Source organism: Calliopsis andreniformis, chromosome 9, assembly GCF_051401765.1.
Source record: "Calliopsis andreniformis isolate RMS-2024a chromosome 9, iyCalAndr_principal, whole genome shotgun sequence".
In the NCBI taxonomy this organism is placed as follows: Eukaryota; Metazoa; Arthropoda; class Insecta; order Hymenoptera; family Andrenidae; genus Calliopsis; species Calliopsis andreniformis.
In genome coordinates, this window is record NC_135070.1 from 5,109,961 (window position 1) to 5,137,406 (window position 27,446).

The 27,446-nt window shown below is 34.7% G+C and overlaps 1 protein-coding gene and 1 long non-coding RNA gene across 3 annotated transcripts in view; one reads left to right on the plus strand and one right to left on the minus strand.

Moving 5' to 3' along the window:
* The first annotated feature begins 997 nt into the window (after window positions 1-997).
* The window catches only part of LOC143183138 (large neutral amino acids transporter small subunit 1), a 46,182-nt gene continuing 19,733 nt past the window's right edge, over window positions 998-27,446 (plus strand). The window contains exons 1-3 of one of the 2 annotated variants that reach the window (XM_076384584.1): window positions 998-1,645; window positions 16,646-16,893; window positions 19,168-19,414. In XM_076384584.1, the coding sequence (XP_076240699.1) occupies window positions 16,651-16,893; window positions 19,168-19,414 (490 nt within the window). In that variant the 5' untranslated portion in view covers window positions 998-1,645; window positions 16,646-16,650. The remainder of the gene's footprint in view (window positions 1,646-16,645; window positions 16,894-19,167; window positions 19,415-27,446) is intronic. The other variant, XM_076384585.1, reaches the window with a different exon arrangement.
* On the minus strand, window positions 23,132-23,683 carry LOC143183965 (uncharacterized). Its single transcript, XR_013002696.1, has 2 exons — window positions 23,346-23,683; window positions 23,132-23,254 (listed from the first exon to the last, which is right to left on the minus strand). It is a non-coding gene; the product is annotated as an uncharacterized LOC143183965 (long non-coding RNA).

Below are 27,446 nucleotides of genomic sequence, written 5' to 3' on the forward strand. Positions count from 1 at the left end.
TAATGTCGCAATATTCTTTTCACGGAAGTGACGTTTAGTCATGACTTGAATTTAATAGCGATTGAATACAAGTTAATAGCCTGTAAATAATTACTTGTAGTGCGATTTAGTGGTGGAATTACGAGCGCTCGGACATAGAAAAGTATCGTAAATTACCAGTATACCAACCGTATCGATTGATCTCTTATAATGCAACATGCGGTCTGATCTGTCCACGATGTGTCCACATTTAAGTGTATGCATAAATTTTTTCTTTCATATGTTATAAATTTGATTTTTCGTGTCAAGATTTTTTAAGTAGTACATAATATTTATATCTGTTTTCTTCTCAAAACATATGGGGACTATTTTATTTGCAGTAAGTACATGAATGATTTTAAGTGAAAAGGCATGTAAGGGAGGTATATATTTAATATTGTATTAAATAATGTAGAAAAATCTTTCTTCTATGTTTACAAAAGTATGAATAAAGAAAATGTGACGACCATAAGACGTCTTCCAGATATATTATATGGATGTTATAAAGACTTGTGCTTTTGGGCGTCATAAACGTCTATTTTTTGTCTGAACAAAAATAATAATATAAAATAATAATATGAAATATAATTCGGACATCTTTAAAACGTCTTATGAATGTCTTTTAAAACGTCCTAGAGACATACTGATTTATAACTTCGAACGTTTCAAAGACGTCTTCTGGACACTTTTAGGACATTTCTGTGCTATATGGGTAAAGAACAGAAAAAGAGTAAAAAATTCTCAATACATTTTACTGTGTCATACGCTTTAACTTTGATAAAACTTTCAAAATCCGAAATGCTTGTAGGTTATAGAAAATAGGTCGCAATTTTTTATCCCAATCCTATGTTTATTTACATACTATATCCTAATTCCTAGTTTCGTATAACGAAACTACTCCCTACAGATAGGGGGATATCTGTATACCTATTCAACCTCTTCTACCGTTTATCTTCCACAGGAATCCCCTCCAAGTGTCACGTGACCCAGGTTCTCCAACCCGCAAGAGTACAGTGACCATCTCGATCAAACTTCCAAGGCGACACGAACGCTACTCAGAAAGTCATCTCCCGACGCCTGGCGATAGATAATTATCGGAAAGGAACGACCGATAGACCGGTCGATAGAACTTAGGGTGGCACAAGCGTTTATACGCGTTCTCCTGTGCGAGCCACGCATCCACGGTACATGGCACCCATGCCGAGAGCCAGAGAGAGGGAGAAAGGGAGCGAGAGCAGACGACATGCGCCGGTCCTCGTTGCCGCGCGTTATAATGCGCGAAGCCCACGAACGGACGTTCGACAGTCATTCAGAGCTCGGCCAGTGCGCGGTACGTTTCGTGGCTCCTCTCATCCTCGTGCTCCACCGTGCCCCGATCACATCCGCCCTGCCATCCTTCGTACGCACCGTCGACGTTCGAGCCGTCCGAAGTGTGGACAGGAACCGAGGCGACCGACACAAACTGGAACGATGCTCTGAGGGTGGGCCGATCGTCGACGCCGCACACCACGTTTCCTGCGGGTCCTTGCTTCGTGATCCATCGACCACGCGACAGTGACCAGTGACAGTTTCGTAGTGGGACTGATTCCTGAGCAAATCACACATCCACGGGACGCTACGACGCTAGGTGAGTCAGACAATACGAGTTCCCGATAACGTCCGCGGGTCAGCAGAGGCTGAGCGTGTCCTCGCCGAGGGACGCTTCGTCTGCGTCTTTCGGTGAACCTTGAATGAAAAGTTGAAGGGGTGAGCGTGAACGGCTCAGGGACGATGTGTTAGGTAACAGGGATGCGATATGGGGGATTGGGAAGGTAGTATTAGAGGTTGCGGAAGTGGTGGATGGTGTTGATGAGGGAGTGAAGGATGTTGAAGGTTGGCGAGAAATGGAGATAATATGGAGACGATTTTATGGTTATTGATGTCGGAGAGTTTGATAAAATTGGTGTGAGGTATTCTATAGGGAACTAGGGGCGTGTTTAGAGTTTGAGTGAAAACAACCCTTCCACGTGAAGTGTTGTTGTTTCTTTGATTGTATTTAGGTTTTGGTGTATCTAGTACCTGTTATGTCTATTGGGGATTCTGCTGAGTTAGTGCGAACATAGGACGAAAACTGGGTTCGGAAAACCCGGTCGGCGACCCACGTGGCCTATTGATTTTCTTGGCCGCCACGCCACGACGCTCGTGGTGGTGGAAACTGCCCTTTTCTCCATTGCTTTGGCGCACTGTGCGAATATCACGTTCGAGCATGCTTATCTTTCCATCGTGAAAGGGATCATATTGCGATACAATAAAAGATGCAATTAAGATCATTATTTTCTGCGATCGAGGTCATGGTGTACGTTATTTTCGAAAAAAATTAATGATTGAATATGTAGTACCATTATTCATAATATTTATTTATGGTATATGTGTTTCTTTTTTTGAAAATGAAACACAATACTTGCATTCTTAAACCGAATAATGGAATTCGGTTGGAACGATTCATCATTCTAACGTTACGAAATGCCCCTCGTCTCTTAACACAACAATCGGTCGTTTTCCAGCAAACGGATCGATAGCACTTACCTACCTGAAGTGATTCGAAAACGTTTAGTTACAATTTCTGACAGCTTTGTGGAGTCGCTACCTACAGTATTAACTTGGCAAACAATAGGATCATGCCTCTGTGTAGTAAATATCTATTCAGCATATGTTTACTTAACTAGAGATGCGACAGAGGACATATACTTCGTAACTTTTTTTATATATAGAAATTATGTTGATCAATATTGCATGTTGTAAACAGAGATGCCTAGTTGTACATAGCATCTTTTCCCCTTATATGCGAAATTAATCATGACATGCAGATGGTCCTGTCTCAGTTATGAAAATTTGAAAGTTTCAAAATTGAATTTCTGAAGCTTTGCAAACTCGAAAGTTTAAGAATTTTAACCTCCTGTAGACAGTTTGGGTTGTTGATGGCACAAGTTACATTGCACATTTCTCAAACTTTTATTTTTATAAAAACCACTTTTAAACATTTGACTTAATGTATAATTCCATAGTATAATACAAATTTTGTTAAGTATTACAAAATTTTTTCCGTTATTTAAAAGCGTAGAACAGTAACAAAAATTGGGTTTAGACATAAACGATTCGATTGGTCTACCTTATGGGAAAAATATTTGCATACCGAGGGGTAGTATTCAAAGGTATGAAAATTTGAAACATATTTGAATGTTGGAGACTTAAAAATATACGAAAGTGTTTAAAATTATAAAAGTTGAAAAGTTGCAAAATTTCAGTATCTCAAAATTTCTAAATTTGAATATTCAAAGGTTTGAAAATTTCTTTATCATTCGCCTTTAGTAAACTAAAAAGAAACTAACTTACTCCTAACTAACTTACTCCAGGAAACTTCTACATTGCTGACATGAAAACTAGTAAAGCAGCTTCAGATACTTCGATGAAAGGTGAATTTATAACGTTCATAAATTTTGTATTCCAAGCACTTTTTCTGAAAAAGCATTCATAAATCAGAAGTTAGCGTTAGACGTGGTTATTGTACGTCAGCGGAGGTGCAATTTTTTTCCTTCAATGATGATTGCCGTCAATCAGCGTTGCACATAGGGATCGATATCGCGTGCTTATCTACCATGAGTGTCTTAAGCACAGGTGCGTTACCGTTAGACGGCGAAGAGCGTCGGTGTGGGATCAATAAAAACTGACGTAATGTTCGACGAAAGTTTCGGAAGCCTCCAGGCTCATTCGAGTTCCGTTTCTGTACACGTGGGTGACCGTTACTGACGGTCTCGCTTCAATAGCTTATTTTTAACGAACTTTCAGGTTCTACTTCCAGTTCCTCTGCGATGTTCCTCGATCAGTCACGATTACGTAGCTCTATGTATCAACACATTAGGAAAAGATAAATAACTTTTAAAATTGTAATTCTATCGCACAGTGTTGAAGCATTTATACGAAGGCTGTAATGGTAGCTAAGTTGCAAATTAATGTACAGTAGAATCTCCAACACAAAATAGATGCAATGGGTTATGAATGAAGACTCCAGGAGAAGAACTTGATAAGTTCATTTTTTCTGATTTTCTGTTTTTGATGTCATTTGGTAGATAAGATGGAGCATTTTGATTATTCAAAGCGAAAGGAGAGGATTCTTGATAGATTCCGAGATGTAAGCATTTTTTTAAAACGTGTACAGGAAAGTAATTTGAGAAGTTCGTGAGAAACAGGTGAATAATATAAGTCCACGAGAAATTTTAATGTTTAAGGAGAAATTTAAAAGTGTTTTGCAGCCCAGCAGCTAAAGACTTTTTCAAGAAGCTTCAATACAAAAAGAATATTACTGTATAAGCAATACTGATAATACTAAAATTTATTATTATTATTTTCGTATTGTTAATATTACTATTTCATTTCACTGCTTAACATCTTCGATCAGCTTTAGTTACGTGATTTTTCCTGCTTTTATTTAATATTTTGAAGATAAAGTGTTCTATTTTAAGTAGTAACTTTATAGGTATATAACTTTATAAGTTATTTGAATAAATAAAGATTGTTACAGTGCCTATTGCATTAAGATACGGCGTCAAATTTTCAATATCATCAAAAAAATCCTTGTATAAACCAAAAATTAAATATTGTTATTTATTCATTATTAAAAATGAAATATTAGCGTGATTTTCACACATTTTAACTATATTAAAAATTCTGTAAAAATTCACTGAAATACTTTCAAGTGTGTAGCTTAATTTTATAAAATTCAAGTATTAAAAAAAGATTATAGAACATTTTCATTTGCAATTATTTTGTAGTATAGTAACAGAAATCAGTATTTTGCTGGGTTAACTTATATCTATATAATATCTGTATCATATCTATATATTCACTATAGTAGAATTTCCTTTAGACGATTTGATACAAGATTCAGAATTAAAATATCCAATTAATTGTTAATACTTTCATTTGTTGAAATATCCTACTGTACTGTTATCGTTAATATAGTGATTAAGTAATCTGGAGCTTGAATGCTAAATATTATGGATAATTATGACTCGGATAATCGAGATCCTACTGTACAAGTAATTTCCAGTTTCCTTTTCCCATTAACCGAATCTCGATTATTCACAGTTTCTGTTTCTCAAATTGTGGATATTTGATGTGTTAATAACAAGAATTCGGTAGGACATTTAAATAATTATTTAATCTGCCTAAAATAAGCAAATTAGCTATCAAAATAATACTTGAGGTCTCAATCTCCTGGTATTTTGAATAATCGGGATTCTACTGTAACTAAATTAAATCGTTGTTTCTGACTCGAATGTGTCGTATAATAAGTTGGTTGAATATTAAACTAATTCCTAAGAGTCTAGTCAATTATTATTAAAGAAATTTATAAGTCTCGTGATTACTGTTCAATTAAATTTAATTTGAAATCATGAATTTTATATACTGTTTAGTGAAACCAAAAGTTACGTTTAGAGCTTAGACATTTTGCGAAAAAGTCTCAACACAAACCTCAGCACTACGTTGCTATAAGCAACAGAACCTATGCTTGCTTTTACACATTTCCTTTAAGCTTATAGTTGAACAAATCAGTAATAGATTTGTATTAAGGAGTAAGGTATTTCTTAGCTAGGTAAAGGTCTATTCCAGACACAAATCTAACTTTGAATAACCATTGCCTCTCATTGAAAACTTTTGTATAGGTTTAAATCAGTTTGTAAGGGTTTGGTGGACCGTCCCCTAGGGGAAAGGTGATACTTCAAACCACTGTCTGAAAAAGGATTTTTACAGGGGCCATAGGTTCCGAACAATGTTGTTGCTTCTGCACACAGGGCGATGAAAGAAAGGATTCACCACATGACGGTGCCTACATGTGTGCGTGTGATTTTGAAAGGCGTGTGTGTGGTTCGAGGAACATGCTCGAAGCAGTACGAGTGCTAGGCTGTCGTATTAAGAGTATGAATTAAAAGGGGTTTGCTCGAGCGTTACTTACGCTCAAACTTTGGGAGATGTAACTATCGCAACAATTTTCATCGACTAAAAAGAAAGTTATCACTTAGAAATTTTTACATAATTTTGTATCCCATGAAAAAGCCAGATTTTAAAATTTATACATGAGCGTTTAAAAATAGTATACCGTGCTACCACTAGTGCATTATTAATTTGACTAATCGCATTACTTTTATGAGCTTCCAGCTGCGCACGATTGATCTAGTAATCTACTTGGTTGTATACTTGTGTATACATAAGTCTTGATAGTTTAAAGTAAATTGTGCCGTGTTATCTAATAGTCATTTAACTCACTTTTACCTAAAGTGTATATACTTCATAATTTAACATAAATTTGAATAACATTAACTGATTATGCGAGTCTTTTTCTATCTACATTGTTTTTTTGTATGACTTGTTCGATAATAATGGATAGCGCCAAGTGAGGAGGAATGAGTAGTGGTAGCAGACTTTTAGTTTCATTGGCGACCAGTTGATTTTGTTTCGATTGTAGTATATATTTTATTTTCCATGATTGTCATCTGAATCGTGAGCTTTGTGTGAAAAATTTCGCGTATGTAACATAGGTTTTTAGCAGCGGGTCTTACGTTATTGTGATGCATATTGTTACATACGTGAAGACAAGAGTGATTAAGTAGTTAGTGATAGAGACAAAATGTTATCTACTGAACACGAGGTGCAACGAAGGAAATTTGATACTGTATTATGATAGGGACGAAACGTGGCACTGTATGGTCGTTGACAGTGAAACTCACGTGCTTTGCGTTCGACGCAGCTCGCTCTTTTAATCTGGATGATCGATTATGGATTGTAGAACATCAGGATTACTTACAGTTGGTTTTTTTTTTTTTTAAATTACTAGAGATATCAATAGGTACAATGTCATTCTTTCTACTGCAGTATTTAAAAGGATAAGTTTTTCGATGAAAGGTGAAATTTAAGTACCTAATAATTATTCATAGTTTTTTAGTTTTATTTTTTTCAGTTTTTCAAATTATTCTATGAACCTACGTAGATAAGTATAGACATGAAAATAATAAGTCCATAAATATTGGAGTTATTCTTAACATTGTTCAAAGTGAAAAGACACGAATTTTAATTGGTTTGAAAAAATTGTATATCCTTAACATTGGAAAATTTATCAGCATGTGATAATGGAAAAGTATGAATTTTTAACGCATTTTCATTTTCCGTTAGAAACGTTCTCGAGTCATGCACAGTAATATTAATACTAAGTAAAACTGTTTAAATAATTATTTAGATATATCTACGTAAATAAGACTCATTATATGTATGACTGAAATGGTGACAGTCAACGAGTTAATCGAGAATACATTTTCCTTGTCTAAATTAAAAAAAAAAATTAGTGGTTTTAAATGTATATCTTGAATTATGTATTTCATAGTAAATGTATCGCACGTATACTTCAAAAGTAACATAACTAAAAAAACGTGATCTTTTAATTATGACTATTAATCAATTTGGTAAATGCATCTCTATTAATTGTAAAAAGTTTACTAGTTAATAATCAAAATTGTAGAATTTATTCAAAGGACTCTTCAAATGTAAGTTACTAAATTATTTAAATAGTAACAAGAATATCATTTAGTGCAAGTAACACATAGTTACTTTTTATTAACTTTTATTAAGTAAAATTATTGCATTCCCTCAAAGACATATTTCTTTGAGTTGTCTCACTTTTGTAATACATGTACGATATGTATACGCAGTACTGCTCATAAGTATTCGAACAATTTCACTAGTTTAGAAAATCGCAGATTTATTGATAGCAACCGATATTTATTGCTTAGACTAACCATTAATTACTGCTAAAAATACAGTAACACCGTCCGAATACTTATGAGCAGTACTGTAGATATATATTTCCTCTCCCAAAAATTTTAGACAATATCTTCGCGAAGTTGATCTAGAATTTTGAACCATAACAATATTGTATATCTATTTAAATACTCTATATAGCTTTGAACTCCATTGTCCAAGACAACTTAGTATAATCATCAGTAACAAAACTTTCAATTTCGTTCAACACATATGTGTAGGTATCCCTACTGATTGACATTAAGAAACTTTCGCGCTAACTAATTTGTCTTTCTTCAATTCGCTCGAGACTTTTCTAAGCCACCCTTGGAAAGATATCTGTTGCTCCAAAACGTTCGCCATACGTTTCCAAAGAAACTACATAGTAACCACTCGACAGCACGTTGCACAATTTATACGTAACTCATGAATCTTAATCAATCAAAGTTTCTTGAACCGCCACTAATCGCTGCTTAGTCAGTTTCGTACCTCCTACGATCAACGCACGATTTAAGTGGCGCGAGATAGTTGCAAAATTATTCGTTACAACGCCTGTAATCTCGTCGCTGAAAAATATTTGATCCAATTCTAAGTACGCAATGCACGTGCGATTCTCGAATCAGGATCGATTGTAGAAACATTCGATCACATCGTATCAGTTTCTGTTCTAAGGCGACGTAAAGTTTCTATTGCGAGATTGGACTACAATCTATCTGCAGTGATTAGTACCATCAGTAAATCGTTCAACTGTCATGTACCATAAGTGGTACACAGCATTCTAAGCTTAGACGCTCACATGAACATACGACCACTATTTTGAATCAGCTGTCGAAATAGAAAAAGGGAAGGTAGAAAATGTGAAAGGTGTATGGCTACGACTTTGAAGCAGCTTTCGAAAAGGAAAAATGCAGCGTTTGAAAACTTGGAACGTTCAAATGCAGAATATAGGGAAGAAAGATGTAGACTAATTTAGAGTAAAAATGGTGGGGTTGATTTAAAGAACGATCTTCGTCAATTTTTGGATTTTTCTATAGATAAAAGTGTTAGAATGAATGCAATTTCATCGTTTTAAATATGCCAGACAGAAGTGAGGGTGAGTGAGAGAAAAAGAAAGTTCTAGGTTTCAAACTCTACTGTTTCTTTTTTTTTTGTTTTTTAGTCTCTCAGGATATGCGTGAATCTCCAAGCGAATTTTGATTGTATTTTGGTCTGAGAATGTTTATTTTCTTATTTACAAAACTGAACCTGCGTGTGGGTCTAATAGTATCATTTGTTATTTTGTTTGTCCATAAATGACAAAGAGTAATGTATAATATTCTAGTATTTTTACTACTGGTTTAATGAATTAAAATTTTTTTAAGTAAAATATTCATTTTATTGAACATATATTGTTTCTGATGATATAGATTTTACTATGTTGGCAAATTTGGCTTCCAACCTGCAATATAGTTCTTATAAAAGAAATTGTAAGATTTTACGAGCTGCTTTGATTATGAGTCCTTCAGTTTGAATGATCGATGTACGCGTATTGATTACAATATTACAGTAGCATAATATCGTTTTGCGTACTGACATAATAGAAAAAAAAATTTTTAAATTGTATGACATGGCATAACTAGAAAAATAATTAAAATTGCGTTCTAGATACCAATATTATTATTAGCAATAAAGTAAATTCTATACAATTGTCATTCTGAAAAATTTCAATCTTTAAATTATTTCTCGTAATAACACTACTTTTAATGCGCTTGGTGTCATATACGATTCACGAGGTATGTACATAAAATGCAAAGGTTTCAAAACGCTACGCGTATTAATAGTACAATAAAGCCTACCATTACTAGCCACTCTCCTTCACACACTGTACAGTCATAAAATTTTCATGTCACGAAACATCAGAAAAAATACTGAATAAACGGAATCGATTTCCCGTAAACAGATACTCGATCCGTTTCCACACAGCGCGCGCGCGATTCGTGATTCAAGATCGATCGTAGAAACGTTGAATCAGATCATATCAATTTCCATTCTCAGTTAATGTTGGATTTACGTGTCGAGGTTTCTCGTACGACTGTCGTATCAGAAGCGTGCTTGAATCCCAACATTGGAAAAAGAAAAGAAAACAAAAAGTCGAATCTAAGAAAGATATTTCCTACAGCGAATTCGTGAAGCCTCCCTCCTCCGCGGGACTGATAAGCGATAAGTCGCGCAGCGAGTCAGCGTAAAAAATTCGATGGAAGAGGATTCCCTTGAAATCTGTAGCTTCCTGTTCTCAGGTTACCATCGTGAACCGCGATCGAGGCGGATGCAGTCGTACCGATCGAGGCCCCTTGTTCCGCGATGATCCATGGAAATCGCGCAGTAAACGCCGGAGAACCTGCGATCGCCGAGCTATCGCGTCTGCGATGTCGAATCTGACGCTCGCAAAGCTCTCCCTCGTTTTTTTTCTTCTTTTTTTCAATCTTCCGCTCAGCCTCGCTTCATTCGTTCCTCGACGACGATCTACGCTGATCCTTTCCGCCGTTTCGTTCACTTACGCGCTCTTCGCTCGCTCCAACCGATATATCGTCGCTCGCGCAACTCGGCAAGGACTTCTTTGATCGAGAAACGAACCTACGGAGGACGAAGATGAGGAACATGTTATACTATGGGACTTTCGGTATGTGATCCAGGGATTCTGCGGGGGGATTCTGATAACGGCGTGTTGTGCTCTGTCGATGTCGATTTAACTGTTCGTTGGCTGGATAACTGGGCGATAGGTTCATTATCGGGAATCTTATGTTGCAATTTACGTGCACGGTGAGGCAGACGAGCGCGTGATGTAAGTTTATGTGGATGGAATGGATGGGGCACTTGGGACGGTAGCAGATTATCGGGGTGATAGTGGTGAATACTATCGGGTGATAATGAAAATATGAAGCACTTTTTTGTAGGTCTATTCATTGAGTCTATTCTTGAGTCTGTTCATTGAATCTGTTTCATTGAGTTATGAAAGTTGTGTAGGATTAGGTACAAGAGTCTGTATAATTGTATTATTTTAGAAAATACTGAAGCTTTTTTTATGGTATAATTTTTATTAGTTTGTACTATATTATAAATATTTAGTATAATATTCCTACATTCTGTAAATATTGATACCGTCAACTTCGTAAAACTAAATTGAATAATTCAGTATCTGTGTCATTTTGGAAGGTTTTGTAGTTTCCCAAACATTACAAATGCACGCAAAATTTTGTAACTAACTGCTTATGTATTTGACGTAATTTTATTTTTTAATTGTGAGTTTTGAAGTTTGAACGAAAGCAATGGTTATGGTTCGTAATAACTGGCACTAACCACGAAATAATATATTCTAATTAGCATTTACAGCCCATAGAGCGGGTTAATCATCTTGGGATCTTAAGTAATAAATTAAGTCTAATTTGATTGCGTGTGTTACAGTAATTTCATAAAGTTACACTTTGCGGTTTTATCATCTCAGAATAATAACTAGTACCTAAATACATTTAAATCTAGTTTTATTATATATAGGTACTAATTGAAGAACTCATACAATAAATACAAAAACCAGTATTATCAATTTTCTTCTTTTTCTAGTAGAGCAAAAGGAATACTGTAGCATTGTAATTCTTGTTTGTTTGATTAAAGTTCTTTTTAGCAACATATTCATCCTAGTACACTCAGCGTTTTTTATGGGAAAGGTTCACATTATGTTGTGAACCTCATTTCTGACCACTGGAATGTGTTCTCGTTAAAAAAAACATAACACTTATCATGGATTGTTTTTATTATGAGCTCTTCAATTTTATAAAGTGGTGGTTAAATTTATCAATTTTATATGGCGTGTGGAAAACGAGAGATGGAAATGTAACCTCATGAACCCATTATTACCAAGAATAATTACATTCTATTGAAATCTGTCAGAATACTTTTGCAATTGAAATACTCAAATTAAACATAATTTAACAATGTTTTAAACTAACTACACTCACGCTATATTTAAACTTTTCTATGATTGCTCTTTCTAATATTAAACGAGTTGAACGAAATTTCCTGGTAGAATATCGCGCTCGAAGAAGATTACTGGGTTTTTAATACACTAATTATCATGTACTAAAAACTCATTGCGTAATATCGACAATATACTAGAGGTACTGATCCAAAATAAAGAACAAATCCGGGCCAACTCGCTTATCTTAATGGGATTATCTTCATTTCGTGAAGGTCATACAAATTAGTAACAGTAATTCATCATGTCTGCTACATAAACCTTTATCGGGGATTCCCCTCGTTTGTTGCTCTATACTGTTTAGTAAACTGAATGCACTGACATCATTGAGACTTAACGCGCGATTTTCACCACTACTTCCACTTGAATTTTCTCTTGAGCGTCTACAGTGATTGACACGTTAAATACGGGCCTGTCAGCTAGGGAATTAAAGTGAAATATACACGACGTACTGGTGAAAATAGCATTAAAGCATAAGTGAATGCAAACAAGTGTAGCTGCTTGTATACATAGACAAATTGTGTCGTTTTTCATCATTTTTCTTTGTTCTTTTGCTGCTTTCACGATTGAGAGGAAAGGAGATTCTTTTAGTAAGATACCTAAGATCCAGTTATCTGGTTTCACAAGAATAATTCCTGCTAACTTTGGATTGCAAAAGTAGGATCACTGTTTGTTATGTGGTTACATTCCATGTGTAGTTTGTGAAAAGTCATTGACTAAAGAAAAATGAAAAATCAAGTTCTAGCATGTTCGAAAATTTTAATATTTAAGAAGTTTAAGATTTGAAAATTTGAGAAATTGAAACCTGGGAAACTACACAATTTGAGTATTTGAATTTAGAACTTGAATATTGTAATGTTAGAAAATTTGGAAACTCAAATATTTAAATAGTATCTAAAAACTTGATAGTTTAAATACTTGAAAATTCAAAAATGTTAACATTTGAAAATTTAAAAATTTGAATATTTAAACATCGTGGAATTTGATGGAAATTTGATTGAGTGATTATAATTTTTGTAAGGGAAATTATTTTTAGAATTGACATTAAAGATCCTAATATGCTCGTTGAATGATCGTTAAAAAAAGGGAATAGTGTATTAAAGTCTTCTTCTTTTCAAATTTAAAGAGACAACTTCCACAAAGCTTCTCATCTTACGATAAACCGTGACATAATCTTGTTCACTGGTTCCGAAAGTTACGATGCTAATTTCCTCGCTTCCTCATCGCTGATCCTGGATACAGGAGGAAACTCAGACTGAAGGTGCATGCTCCATGTGGCAGTGATTCGCGTTTTCGTCGCGGAACGTATTATCAAGCAATTAGGGAATTTGCGAGATTTGGTGGATAAGTAGCGATTAAAAGATCACTGAGACGGGCAGCGTATTAAAAACAGGTTTGTCACTATCGTTACAAGTTCGCCAAGTGATAGAAAGGTGTGTCGACGTTCGTAAATACGATTGGTCGATTTGGTACTGGCGAAGAAAGAACGTGACTGTCGAACAGCGCGATAAAATCGGTCCACGAAAGTTAAGGTTAATTCGACTTGTGTGCTGGTCAAAAAACCGATTCTGCTTACTGTTAGTGACGATCGGTGATAGTGAAGGCTCTGTGAATATAAGTGGATCGTTATAAATAATAGTTTTACTAAGTTTGCTACCTGAATTCGAGAAAGAGATTGTGGACAAATGAGGCAATACTACTTAAGATTGGGTAGGTATGGAGTTCACGTCATGAACTAGGTGACTGGATTTGGTTAGACAGTTTTGAGTAAATTGTATTTAATTACTATTCAGAAGAATAGTATTATGGAGTAGTGGATTACGAGAAGTTATAATTGCGTAAATTTTCTATACTATTAGTAAGAAGTTTTTAACAACAGATTTTGACAGATTCGGGTACTGAAGTTATTCGAGGTTCTTTAGGACCTTTAAATAATTATCAAGATTCAAGAGTTCATAGGTTATTTAGACTTTCTACGATTTTTAAACTACATTTAATACGATTATTATATCATTTAATATTGTATATCTGGACTCCAGAGCCAAAGTGTATTAAGTCAACTGTTTTTCTATGTAACTTAATACACTTTGACTCTGGGATCCAGATATCTGTATGATAGTATAATAGTAATTCACACATTAGGATTCTCAAACTAATTTGTCAAAGACTTTTGATAAGGCTATCAGGTTTAAGTTAGTCATCAAAATTGCTAACAATTTTAAAGATTTAAAGTATATACTGTAATTATTATCGAAGTATTTTATCATAATGAAAAAGTATTTGAATCCTTCTCTTCTTCTTAAGTGGAGCAAAATACATTCTCATTCATTATTCTGTTCAAATTTCTTTGGGATGATTTGCATTATTTCTATTCAATTTCCTTAATTTCAGTTAGGAAAGAACATTGCATCATTCCTTCCCCTTTCATCAATAACTCCCTTGTTTCTCTTTTCCTGATTAATCTTGGGGTAAAGAAAAAAAATTGAGAGCAGAGAACTGGAACATTATTACGATATTTTCAGCTCTATACGCTTATATAGTCTCTCTATCATTAACAGACAATAACTCTCAATAATGACTCCTTTGTTTATCTTTCCCTAATTAATCATGGGCTAAAGAAAAAAATTAGTGAGTGAAGAAAAATTGGAACAACATTATCTACGACATTTCCAGCTCGACATGCTTATAATCACTTTGTCACCAACAAACAGTTAAGGAATTTCTGGAATCCAAAAAAAAAACGAATGTTGATTAGTGATTAAAGAGGCGGGGAAGGTATTAGAAAGGTGTGTATTGACGTATATGAACCTCATTGGCTCACTGTACGTTCACAGAGTGTGGCTACCTGGGCAAATGATGACGCTAATAGTATTAACAGAAAAAATCAAGGATTGCTAGTTGACAGTATGTATTTTTCGACTAAATTCATTGATTATTATTTAATTATAATTAAGTGTACACATCAACGACAAGGAATCATTGATCATCCATAAATAACGAACTGTTTAATCCTGTAAGTTCTATTTCTATTATTGTCAACTGTGTTTTCTTTTCTTCGAGTCTTCAACATTGATTGCATTCTTACTTCGCGACATCTTTTATTTCTCAGTGTTTCGTCGCTGTCGCCCAATTCATGAGAACCAATGACCATTAACTTTTCAAGAAACATGATTCTACTTCTGTGATTCGTTACTGACAAATCAGAGAGATCTTTGATTTCCCAGTGTTTCATAGAATTTCTGTATTGTTAAAATGATCTAATTATATGTAAGTTTCGGTAGGAACAGGTATCTTACAAATGGGAAAACAAGCAATTCAATGTTCACGAAAGCTGTGGTTGAAAAACGTAGCAAGTAATAAGTTATAATGTAAACATTTTCAAGAAACAGATATGAAAATTCTGATGAAACTGTATGCAACGCTAATGCAACATCGAAATTATCTTCTTTTCTTCCGTAAACACGACTTCTACCCGGAAGGTATCGACTATAAATTTGAGAATTACGAAGGTCGTGTCTTATCTCATAAATATAAGTATATTTACGTCCGCTTCCCCTCGGCATATTATCATTCACAGAATTTGATTAGAAAAACTTTCTGCGAATCTTTCATTTTCATCCTTTGAATTTTCATGATTTTTTCTAACGCTGAATTAGTAAGTTCAAGTACTAAATCGATTCTCGAACTTTTGATCAAGATATTTTGAAAAACCTAGAAATAGTTTCACCTACAGTAGAGCTTAGAAATTTATTCTCTTTGTGACGTTTCGAAGACTAAGAATTTTCTAAGTCCAAAATTAACTCAACCTCCTGAGAAACCAAGAGACATGTTGCTGATTTAGATTTTCCTCCCACCGAGCTTTATCTCCAGTCATTTCTTCAAGAACGACTAAAAGATGAATTGGTTCCCTCTGTTACAAAGTAAAAGCTCTGGAATCAACGAGCTCTCGGAATGGTAGCTTCTCTGCTGGTGCTATGGGATGCATTATTCAGGGGAACGATGGAAATTCCTATGAGGAAGTTTCTCAAATCGTTTAGAAGTAGAGCAGCAGGGATAAAAAGCAGCGGTTGCAGCAGTGCTCGAGATGCTTTTATCTAATGAATCGAACATCGAAGAGTGAAAAATCACACATTCTCGATACAATAAATTGAATCCGCATTGTAGCTGTTTCGTGCACTCAGGGTCGATCAACAGGTGGCGTTTTCGGTTTCGAACGAGTGGTTCCAAATAGTTCCAATACTTTACCAAGAAAAATATCTATTTATAAAGCAAATGCAAATAACTATAGTGTTATCTGGTTGTATACTCTTTCCTATTCCCCTTGTTTCCCAGAATTATTTCCTCATTCTCAACTTTGATGTGATAAAAACGACTCAACATCGCAGAAATTAATCACAGAAAAGTTTCTCTCATTTTTAGTAAGCTTCTTGTTTATTATTGAATTGCGAAGTTGCGTCAAATAAGCGCTCCACTGCTCAACTATGCAGGACGATAGTAACTACAGAAAAATATGAAATTGAGTGTTTCGCATCTGTGGATAATTTTGAACATTTTGAATCTTGTTTCAGTGTAAAGTAGCAGTAAAGTATTTTCAGTAGATACTGCTTTTCTCCATAGTTTGACAGTACACGCATAAAAAGAACAAGAATAAAACTACAAGTTCTCCTCTTTCACTTTATTCAATACTGTGGCTCGAAGACGCTGAGCAATAATGCAGAAATAAATTTCATAACTTCATAAGTGACGTGTGTTCTAAATGGTATTAACGTGACTGTGATGTGTTTATTCCAGGGAGGATGTCGAAATCGGGGAGCATCAAGGATGGCGAGAAGGGGCCATACGACCCAGTCCCGACAGGCGACAAGCCAAACGATGAAATCAAACTGGAGGCAAAGATGTCCCTGCTGAATGGTATCACCGTAATCGTCGGCTCCATTATTGGTTCTGGCATATTCGTTAGCCCCACCGGCGTCCTCAAGTACACGGGAAGCGTGAATGCGAGTCTTCTGGTGTGGACAGCTTCCGGCATTTTCTCCACGGTATACCAAACGCAACTGCGCAATGGCTGCTACCCTTACTTGCGGTCGTTGACCGAGCAAATGAGAAACCATTTTCCTTGATCTCTTTTAATCGTTTGAGGACGTACGTTGTCTGTGGATCTTATAGACTCGCGTTTTTTCATATATCTTCGTCAAACGTATACATGTTCCATTTGAAGTTTTCCGCGTAATTACCTCACAATTTGTAGCTCGTTCTAAAAAATATTTAAAATAGAACTTATTCTATTTCGAAGGAGGAGGAGGAGGAAGAGGAAGAGAAGGTGGAGGGCATTTTACGTAAGACGTTACATAGACGTAAAGTCCAACATTATAAGAGGTTGCCAAGATTCTGTGCGAAACTTCAAATGGGACACTATATGGAATACATCGTGCCACAGTTTTGTCTAACTCTATGAAGCACGAAGTTTTAGAAAACAAAAAGGTCCATGTTGCAGAGAAATTTTATTCTTATGAAATTTAACAAAGTAGGTTTGTTTTTAATTATTAGACAAAGAATTGTTGTGCTTTAAGTAATTTTAATTTTTCAAGGTAATATGAAAAATATTCCATTATGTATATTTAGGTATCAAAAAGATTCTTTAAAGAATTTTTCTAAATTCTTTGTAACTTCTTGCCTTGTAACGAGTCACATTGGTAACATAAATTATGTTCTAAATAATGGAATAGGCAGTGTTATATTGCTGAATTTGGGAAAGTAAAATTCCTAAAATCTTTCATAAGCCAGAGATCTATTTATTTATCTTGTAATAATTATATATTTAACAATCAATTAGTTAACTTATATATTTTTCTTTTATTTGAATTAACTCTGCAATTTAAGAAAAGTTGAAGGGCAAAGAGTTACTAAATGTAACACACATATGTACCATTTAACTTAGAAACCACAAGCCTCTTAACATGTTAAATGCTATGTCAATTCCTGGAGACGATAGTAAAAGATAGTATTTATGTTATCGCCTAAATGGAAAGAAAAACAGAACTTAACTCCGCGTGTTAATGGTACATATTGGTATTTTCATTTGCACAGTGCTTCTGCAGGTGACCCTGCTTTGTTTTTGAAGTGTTAATTATGCCGAAGTCTTGATTTTTATTAGGTGATTATTTACTCTTGTCTTGTGAACTGGTCCACTGCAAACTGAGTAGATATTTTGTCCCAAGATGTTTTCGTATCATTTTTCTTTAAAGATTAATCGGTGAATTCCACATTATCAGTTAATTTATTTGAAACTAAGTAGATATACAATTTTTTGAAACAGATTTTTCAATAAATTTCATTAAATTTCGGTGGTTCAAAGTTATACGTTGACAAAAGTAGATTGTAACAGCAGGTTTGATTCAGCGCTATACAGGTGAGACTTTTTATATAGACTGTTGATAACAGGTGTCAGAAACTTGAAAGGGTGATTCTACGTGGTAAAATAAGACAAAAGTAAAGGTAGGTGACATTGCGTTCCTGGCTTTATTTCCAAATTATTAATTTTTGAGAAAACATCTAAACTACCTATATGTGAAATGTGTTTGACTTGGTACATACTCTAGTGATTTCACTGCATCTCATTTGACTAATACACGATAGTAATAAAATAAATCCTAAGTCAGGCACATTTCACGAAAATTTTAAATGTTTTTTCAATAATTAATAATTCTGAAACGAAGGCCCATATGCACTTTTGTCATTCTCGATTTTTGTCCTATTTTTACACAGAATCACCTCTTCTGACATCTGTGGTTGAACTCTCTATGTGTGTTCAGCGTTACGGCTAGATACAGCGTTCAGTACACACAGTCACCATAAAATCAATGAAAAACAAGTAATACAATAAATTAGATTTAGACGCGAACAGGAAATCCCACCTTAATCCTTTCACGTCCACCTATAGGCAATACTGTATTTTAAGCACACGAATCGGAATTATATCCCACACGTGATAGCTACTTTGGTCTAAAACTGAATTGCACATGTCCCACTTGTGGTATGATACGCTTGTAGGTCACGTAGTCGTTGATTAAATTCCAGCCAAAGTAATTAATTCACAAAATCTAAACAAAAGGCATATTTAGTTCGGTGGACTTTCATATACAAAATTGTTCTTCTAATAGCATCACACTAAACCCTAAAATCACGAAGTCATATAAAACTTATTCGTGTAGGCTTGTATCACGAACAATTCATAATCAAAAATTTATATTTCTCATATCCCAAAGAAATTAAAACAACCGTAAAATATAAGGTGATCTCTGCTTGCATCACAGGTAGGAGCATACTGTTATGCAGAGCTTGGGTGTATGATCAGAAAGTCGGGCGCAGATTACGCGTACATAATGGAGACCTTCGGACCTTTCCTGGCGTTCATCAGGCTCTGGGTCGAGTGTATGATAGTGCGACCTTGCAGTCAGGCTATCGTAGCCTTGACTTTCAGCGTCTACGTTCTGAAACCAGTGTTCCCAGACTGCACACCGCCAGACGATGCAACGAGGATACTCGCTGCTTGCTGCATATGTGAGTAATCAATTTTTTTCTATAATCTTCTGTAATCAGTTTCAATGATCTCAGTTATATTCTTCAAAGGCATTGTCTCTCTCCCTGTTGTGTATTTCTTTGATATGTGACAATGATAGTTAAGTAGAATTGGCTGCTCCACTTTCCTAATTGTAGCTTGAATCATGTACGACTTTTACTTGCAATTGGATGTTACGTCAGTCTGGCTCTTTTTGTTAACAATAGAGGGCGTATACCTATAAATTTTCATGAATTTATGGCAGACACACTGGAGGGTGAAACTACTTTAATAAGATAAGAATGCTTCAGTGGTTATCAGTAGCTAAATGTAGTTTTCCCCTTTTAGTAGAAGTTTTAGTAGTAACTATGTTTCTATTTACTTATTCATTTAGTTATTCATATTTACTTTTTCTACTCGTTAATGCGAGTATTGCGTATCCATAAATTTAAAGAAGTTACCTTTTACAGAATAGAGTATCTACTCTATTACAACGTAGAAAAGTGCACTTTTTTCCTTTATGAATTTTTATTTTTTCAATCCACTGTTGCTATAAGCTCATTGTTGAAGGTTTCACTAAACAATGGTCTTCAATAGCTTCAAGGGAAAGTTCCGATCTAGACGCCCATAAAAAGATCATTTTTAAGATTTTTTTATAGAAACAAAATAAGCAAAATGACAATCTTAAAAGCAAGCAATTTTGGTAATTTTTAGAATTATTAAATTTCTTTTAAGCTATACATATTTTTTAAAGAAGCAAACAATCTAAATAAAATCAAGTCTTTGAAAGCTCAAAATCAGAACCTGTCTTTTAAGACGTATTTCATGTATTGTACAAAACTGTGCATGCTATTATTTTCAATATGGAATCATTTTTCGAATAACCATTTACGTTTGGACAATACATTTAAATTTAAATCGTCGCTGCATTGTGGACTGAAAAGAATCTGAAGCAATAATCATTGCTGGTCTATTCTCACGGAAATTAATCTCTTGCGTCGATTAAATACTATTTCGAGCATTTAATCAATACATATCTCTGTCGTCTCATCAAAGGACCCCCCTCAGAATTGTTCTGATTGACCCTCTGGATTTTTATGCTGTTCCAAGAACTCCGTCGTGTCGTTTGTTATAATTGAAAGGTCGTTCTACAATAATTCGTGGTTGGGTTGTCGGCTAATCGAGTCATTTTCTCTGCTTTAACGTTATTCAACCTCTTCTTTTATCTCTACTCGTATTCACCGAGTCGGCTCCACTTTGACTTTATTTGAATTGATCCAGGATGTTACCACGTAGGTACTGATGTGTTTGAAGACTTGAGAATTGGGCGAAGTTTAAAATCTGCCACAAATTACCTACTATACTACATAGTTTCAATCCTGTCAAACCATGGTTTAATAGATTTAATTAAGGCACCCTCTTGATACTTAATTTTATTATTTCCAGTAGACTATCTGAATCATAATTCAAGTCTCAGTCGATATTATATTGTATTTTTATTGTTGAAATCCGATTAATTGAGGTTTTACTGTACAAAATTGAAAAGTATTGTATTGTGTACTTATATAAGATCAAATAGTTTGGTTTGATTTAGCATTTATTAAGTTCAGAAATACCCTTATTTGTAGACATGAAATGTTAAATCTTATAAGAAAATTTAATGAGACGAGCCTCAGCACAAATTTTCTGTCATATTCCAAAATGATCAAAATAGATAATTTGTGATTTAATAAATTGTTTTATTGTATAAAAACCATTTTACGGAGATGTACATTTAACAAACATTCAAATTTAACGGAACACCCTCCTATCTGGGTTAAAATAAAATAAAAAATAAAAATAAATATCTCAATATTATAATAATAGAATAATAATAGTAGAACTAAGAATTGAATGCAAAATACGCAGGGAAAGGGGAGAGGGCAAAACAGGGTCAATTAGTATTTTTTGTAATCATTATTGTCATGTATTAGAGATATGTATAGTAAAACTTAAAAAAAAGTTTCGTCAATAGCAACGATTTCAGTCAGTTTATAGCTTCTTTATATGTGCAGTTACTGTTTTTCTTTTTTGCGAAATTTTGATCTTATTTTTTGTTATCTCTTGAATTTCGATTGTCAAGTTATAATTTACAATAATTATTGCATACTACCAATCAGAGTGTACTTTAAAAAATATTGTTTTATGTTTATGGAAGTTATTCATAACAAAATATTTAATATTATCATTAATTTTGGTTACATATAGTATTTAGGGCAAGACAGGGACACTTCCACCTGAATATTAATATTCAAGTAAAATGGTACGAACTTATAAAAAAAGACAGATTGACAAAATTGGTCTGAAACGTCAATGCAGCAAGCCATTGAGGCTGTTATAAAAAAGAAAACGAGCTATTGTAAGGCAGTCGCTACTTTTGAAGTTCCCCAAACTATGTTGGAAACAAAATAGCCTTTTAGGGATAAAATGCTCATCAGCTACTTAAAAACTGCAGATCATCAAGTGCAGTCTTTATGCATTGAACTGCTCAATTATCTGAAAGAAATAGTTATATACCTCATCTTGCCTTGGATATGGGGCCAGATGGTGCATTATGGTTACGCAAATAATTATTTTTTTACACTTTTTCTTAAACACGTAAGAGAATTATTTTGAAATATAAACCAATAGTAATACTATATTTGGGATAAATTAGAGGTGCATCTTTAGCAAGCATAATGTCTGTAATAATTTTTCTTTAACGTCCCCATCTTGCCCCCTTTCCTCTAATACTAAACTAAATTAATAGTAAAATATCAGCTTCCATAACGTTCTCTTCGAATGTAATTCCCTCTGCAAATTGCAACCATCCCGCTCAGTTTGCTGAACCTACAAGCCTCTTTGCGCTCTCGCATCTTCTCAGAGCTGAAAGATCAGCAATATTTCTAATGGTCTATGGAATTGCGGTCGGGCTTCGTCCTTGGTCATTTCTCTCGAGCTTTCCCGCAGAGAAAAGCGTGCTCCATTGTCGCGAGCTAGGCGTAAGCAGCGTCCTTCAGGGAGCTTTCAGCGCTAATACCGCGTCCCGTTACGCGAACAATTTGTAATTCTTCCAATAATCCCAGCCTTGGAGTCCCCCAGCCTTCCTGTTTTCTCTCGGATCGAGCTGGATGTCCTGCGTAGCAACGGAGACGCTGGCAGCTTCTTTTTCAGCGTCTAATGAACTCCCGAGGGGGATCGTCGTTCCCATTTCGAGAACAATTCGATTCGCTGGCGATCAATCTGTCGAAAGAAAGAGACACGCTGGCTCTGAGCGGGAATTCACGTGGTCGCGGCCTTCGAGCTGTCGCTTCCGTCTCTGCGCGCAACAGGCATGAGTAATTGCGAGACAAAACATCAAGTTGCAACTTATCGAGGACTATGCGAGAATTCCGGGAACGATACGTTTTTTGGGGTAACAAGGCTAGGCTTGTTGCGAGAACGTGGTAACAGGATTTCCGTGCCCTGTATTGGAAACTGTCGTCACTAGGAATTCCCTGTGAACTGATTCAGGTAATTTAGTCGTAGTATTTTCCATGATTGGAAGTACTGGATGTGTTGCTTAATACGGTGCTTTTATAATGAATATTATGAATTCTAATTTATGAATTGCGTGAGATGGTGTTTCTTTAACCCTTTTAGTGCAGAAGTAGAAGAAGAGGTAGGAATATGAGATGGGGTAGAAATATGAGACACTAAGGTTTTGAGGTGTACACGATATTGACATCTTTAATAATTATTTCAAATTAAATATAAATACTATCCCATAACAGCTGCTGTTATTCATTGTTGTTCTTTTACTTTATGGACGTTTTTTAATTGAGCTGTAACAGAACATTTTTACACGTATATATTGAAATGGAATTTATTTCAATTTATTTTCTGATTTTGATAGAAATGATGACAGTAACTTACTTGATAGTAATTGCAGATTTGAAATATCAGTGAGAGTTCAAGGTGCATTGGGTTTTAAAGTGTGATATAATCACAAATTGTTGCATTTATCACATATCGAGAGTAAGATATATCAAATTAACATTAGAGACAGATGAGGATTAACATTGTTAACATATCTACTAGAGAAGTCCAGATAATTCGCATGATTGTTCTTCATGTACACATATAAATATTTTATTCTTTAACAACTTGACTGCCACATCACTCACACGGTATTTCTAACATCTCATAGCATTTCTTTAAAATTGCCTTGAGGCAAGAAAATATTTGAACGTAACTTTTTGATCTACTAAAGAAGACCAAATACCTGTGTGATTATTCTTTCGTACATTTTAGTATACCTACATGCACACGACTGTATATACTTTCTTTGCATATTTAAATTATCCAAAACTGCATAAACATCCACAGCATACTTACAACACTCATTCGATCAACATTCTATGCACATTACCATAAGAGTACATACGTTTTAACAACCGTACTTTGATTGAAAGACCGTGTAATTGATAAACATAAATCGATACTCGAGAGACAGCTTCGACTCCGTCTACCTGTTTGTTATTTTCCGTGTACACTTTTACGCTGACCACGCACACTGCGATAGTGTTCACGGAATCATGTTCACCAGCTCGATACCACAAGGTGAGCAGAAGAAGCGAATTTTTGGGGGGAACCTTTCCACAGAAGAAATAAACCGCAGAGAGGATATCGTGTTCCCGTGGTCTATACGTGGCTTGCCCTTCCGCTTCGGTACCAAGATTGTGCCGCCTCGTATCGTTTTACAGAATTGCAAACGCCATGTAACACGTGCTCGCGGAAATTCCTCTCGCAACTACGAGTCCTTTCTTGTTGCGAGAATAACGTAACACGTCGTGTTCCTCGAAAACCTGCATTTCGTGGCCAATTATCTCCGCTCCATCGTTTCGAAAGCAGTGATGCTTTTTCTTCACGAAACGTGCTCGCGTGTCGTGAACACCACGCCTAATGGAAATCCGTATCGAGATCGGATCGACGTTGCTTTTTATATAACATTTTTCTGTTACTGGAATTCGTACTGATAGTACCTACGTGGTTCTATTGTAGTGGTGGTGTTATTATACTAATGATATTATTATGGTGATTATTTTATTATTATTATCTACATTGTTGTAATGTAAGTTTGATAATATAATACCTAGCAGGTATTATACGTATTATATAATACCTAACTATTATACATATATGTTTCAGTTATATTTTCAATAGTGCCAGTTTAAATTTGAATGCACTTTTATCATGCAGTATTTCGTATTATATTTTAGTTACAGCGTTTTGATCAAATTAAATTATTGGCATTATAGTTTTATTTAATATTTTTAGAAGTTCCGAATATTAGAGGTGGGTAGTCTTATTATTGATGAAATATTAAGAATAAAAATTAGACTATTAATGAAACATATCTATAACCATAAAATACTGCTCAATATGTCTGCTTTCAACTTTCATGTTTTTTCGTAATATGTGATTTTTCATTTTTGTCATTAATTTAGGAATAGTTTGAATTATTTGAAATATTACAAATCACATTTTTTTAGAAATTATTTATAAAATCGTATAGTCGTAAAAGAGTTACTTTCCAAATTTAAACATTCTAAAACAATTGTATCTTCTAACCAAAGAAATTTTCGAAAACGAAAATTAAAATTTAAGAATTTGAAAAAAATTAAAATTTATTAGTTAAATAAAACAGAGACACAATAATTTTACGAAAAAAGAGCTACAGAATATTCATCTTGGAAATGATGGAAAACTGCTAGAATAATTAAGTATTTCAAATACGAGATCAAATATATAGTATGGTAGTGACTACTATACATATAAAGAAATTATTAACTTTTTCTGTCCACCACTATACATCTCATTGTCGAACTATTATCAAATCAAGTTACATACACATACAGTGCCAGATTAGCAAAATCCTCCTTTTTTCTGTCGCCATTATGAACCAGTTGTTCACCTACATTCAACATGATTACACTTGCTTCATCATGGATGATCGCCTAATCCTATTGCTCTCTAAAATCTTCTTACATTTTTTCATTAAGCCAATCATCTACGTGCTTGAATTCTAATTACGATTAGATTCATAGAAACACATGGTATTCTTCTTCTGCATACAATAGCGACTTTGCCATTTGCCGAGAATTTTCTTCGCAGTACGACCTAATGGCAAGTCGAAAACTACGATAGGAACGCGCTAAGAGGATTTTCCAAAGCACCGCGAGGCTGTCGTGCTTCCGAAGGAAACGAGACACTCCGAGAAACCAGAGCATTCCGTTTAATTTCCGATGAATCGTTCTGGGAACCGTGGACAGAGTTTCCTGTAAGGAACAGAATGACTTTCTGACGTTTCTATCGCTGTTGCGAACGAGTTCCGCGAACATCATGGAAAGTGATTAAGTTCTTGAATTTTGAATGCTTGGGGCTTATTAAATATTTACTCGCGCTCCTCGTTCCTAGATTCTCGTTATACCCTTGGATGAATTCTTTTCGCGATTGCATATTTCTTTTTTTCTAACTTATTTACCTATAAAACATTTTCCTGGTCTCGTAAAATGAGTTTTTCTAGGCCTGTATAATCAAACTGTGGATAGTGAAAAGGGTTGATTACATTTGAACACACCAAGAATATCTCTGACTGTGTTCTGAGCGCGCATAGTGGTATAGTGAAAAATGAGTTCCTAGAACGAGTTTCCAGTGATGAAGATCAATCATTAAGTCCAAGGGGAAACCGATCGCTACGCAAGATGCAATTATTTGCGGAAATAGTCACTTTTGCATTGTGTACTGATGAAATTCATATCCATTTACATATTTACAGTTGCAATTAACACTGTATACACAATTTTTTTTATATAATGTTTAAAAAGTGTTAGTAGAATAGAAGATAATAGTGATTCTGAAAATGACATTCTCATGATAATGGAACATATAAAGTATTCAGATACATGTATTTTATTTTTAGTGCACAGTACAAGAAATGTATTTTTTTTTTAAATATTTTATTATTTAAATTGACACAATATGTTCCCACAATTATCTTAGGGTTGTAACAAGAGCGTTTTGCATTATTGTCGACAGTGTCACAATTACTCCTCGATGTCTTCGTGTTGTTTATAGATCTAAAGATGAAGATAAACCAATATCAATGTCTGTCAATCTGAAACCAATAGAGGCTCGCTGTAACTGTGCATTGCTCCATCATAAATCTTACACGCGCGCAGGAGGAAGTGTACGAAGAACGCAACTAAATTGCAATACAAAGATCATTTGTACAAGCTGTTTATTTGGAAGGCATTGATTTCGAAAATGTATGGAATACTCAGAAATGTTTAATGAAGGCATCATAATAATAATAACGATATTGTCTGTTTTAATGCATGTGTCACAAATATCTTGAACAATATTCTCTTTTGGTAATTTTTTCATATTTCGAATGAGAAACAAAAGTCAAGAACATTTCTAAAAAAAATTATGAGATGAAGCATTTTTTAGATTTGACTGTAACTGATAGCGATCCAAATCAGGATAATAACTTAACTTAAGATTTATAAGACAGTTGTTCAAACTACAATCAGTAATCCTGGGAGGTCTGCGACGACTCAAGTAAACTTTCTCTTTGAAGTCAGAGGTAAAGGATTACCAAAACCATCTGCCCAGCAAGAAGAAAACTAAATCAAGTCAATCCGTTCAACCTCTCGCAGTGGTGTAACCCCTCGAGTCTGAGGCAGTTAAAGCTGTCTCCGCTGAATCAACAAGGATCTTTTTGTTGCTTTTCTAGATATCTTGAGAAAATCGCCACTTGTTGTCAAATTTTTCTCTAGGATTCTTCGTCTTTCTGTTACCAACAAAAAGTTTCGCCTGAAACCAAAATAAAACCCAAATATTCCACGGATTATGTTGCTTCAATGTGGATAAAATGTTTCTACAAGTTGGTTTTTGTTGGAAACATTTTGGGAGACAAGAGATGACAAGATGTTCTTTGTTGTTACTTCAGTGAAAACAGATGAAAGGCTC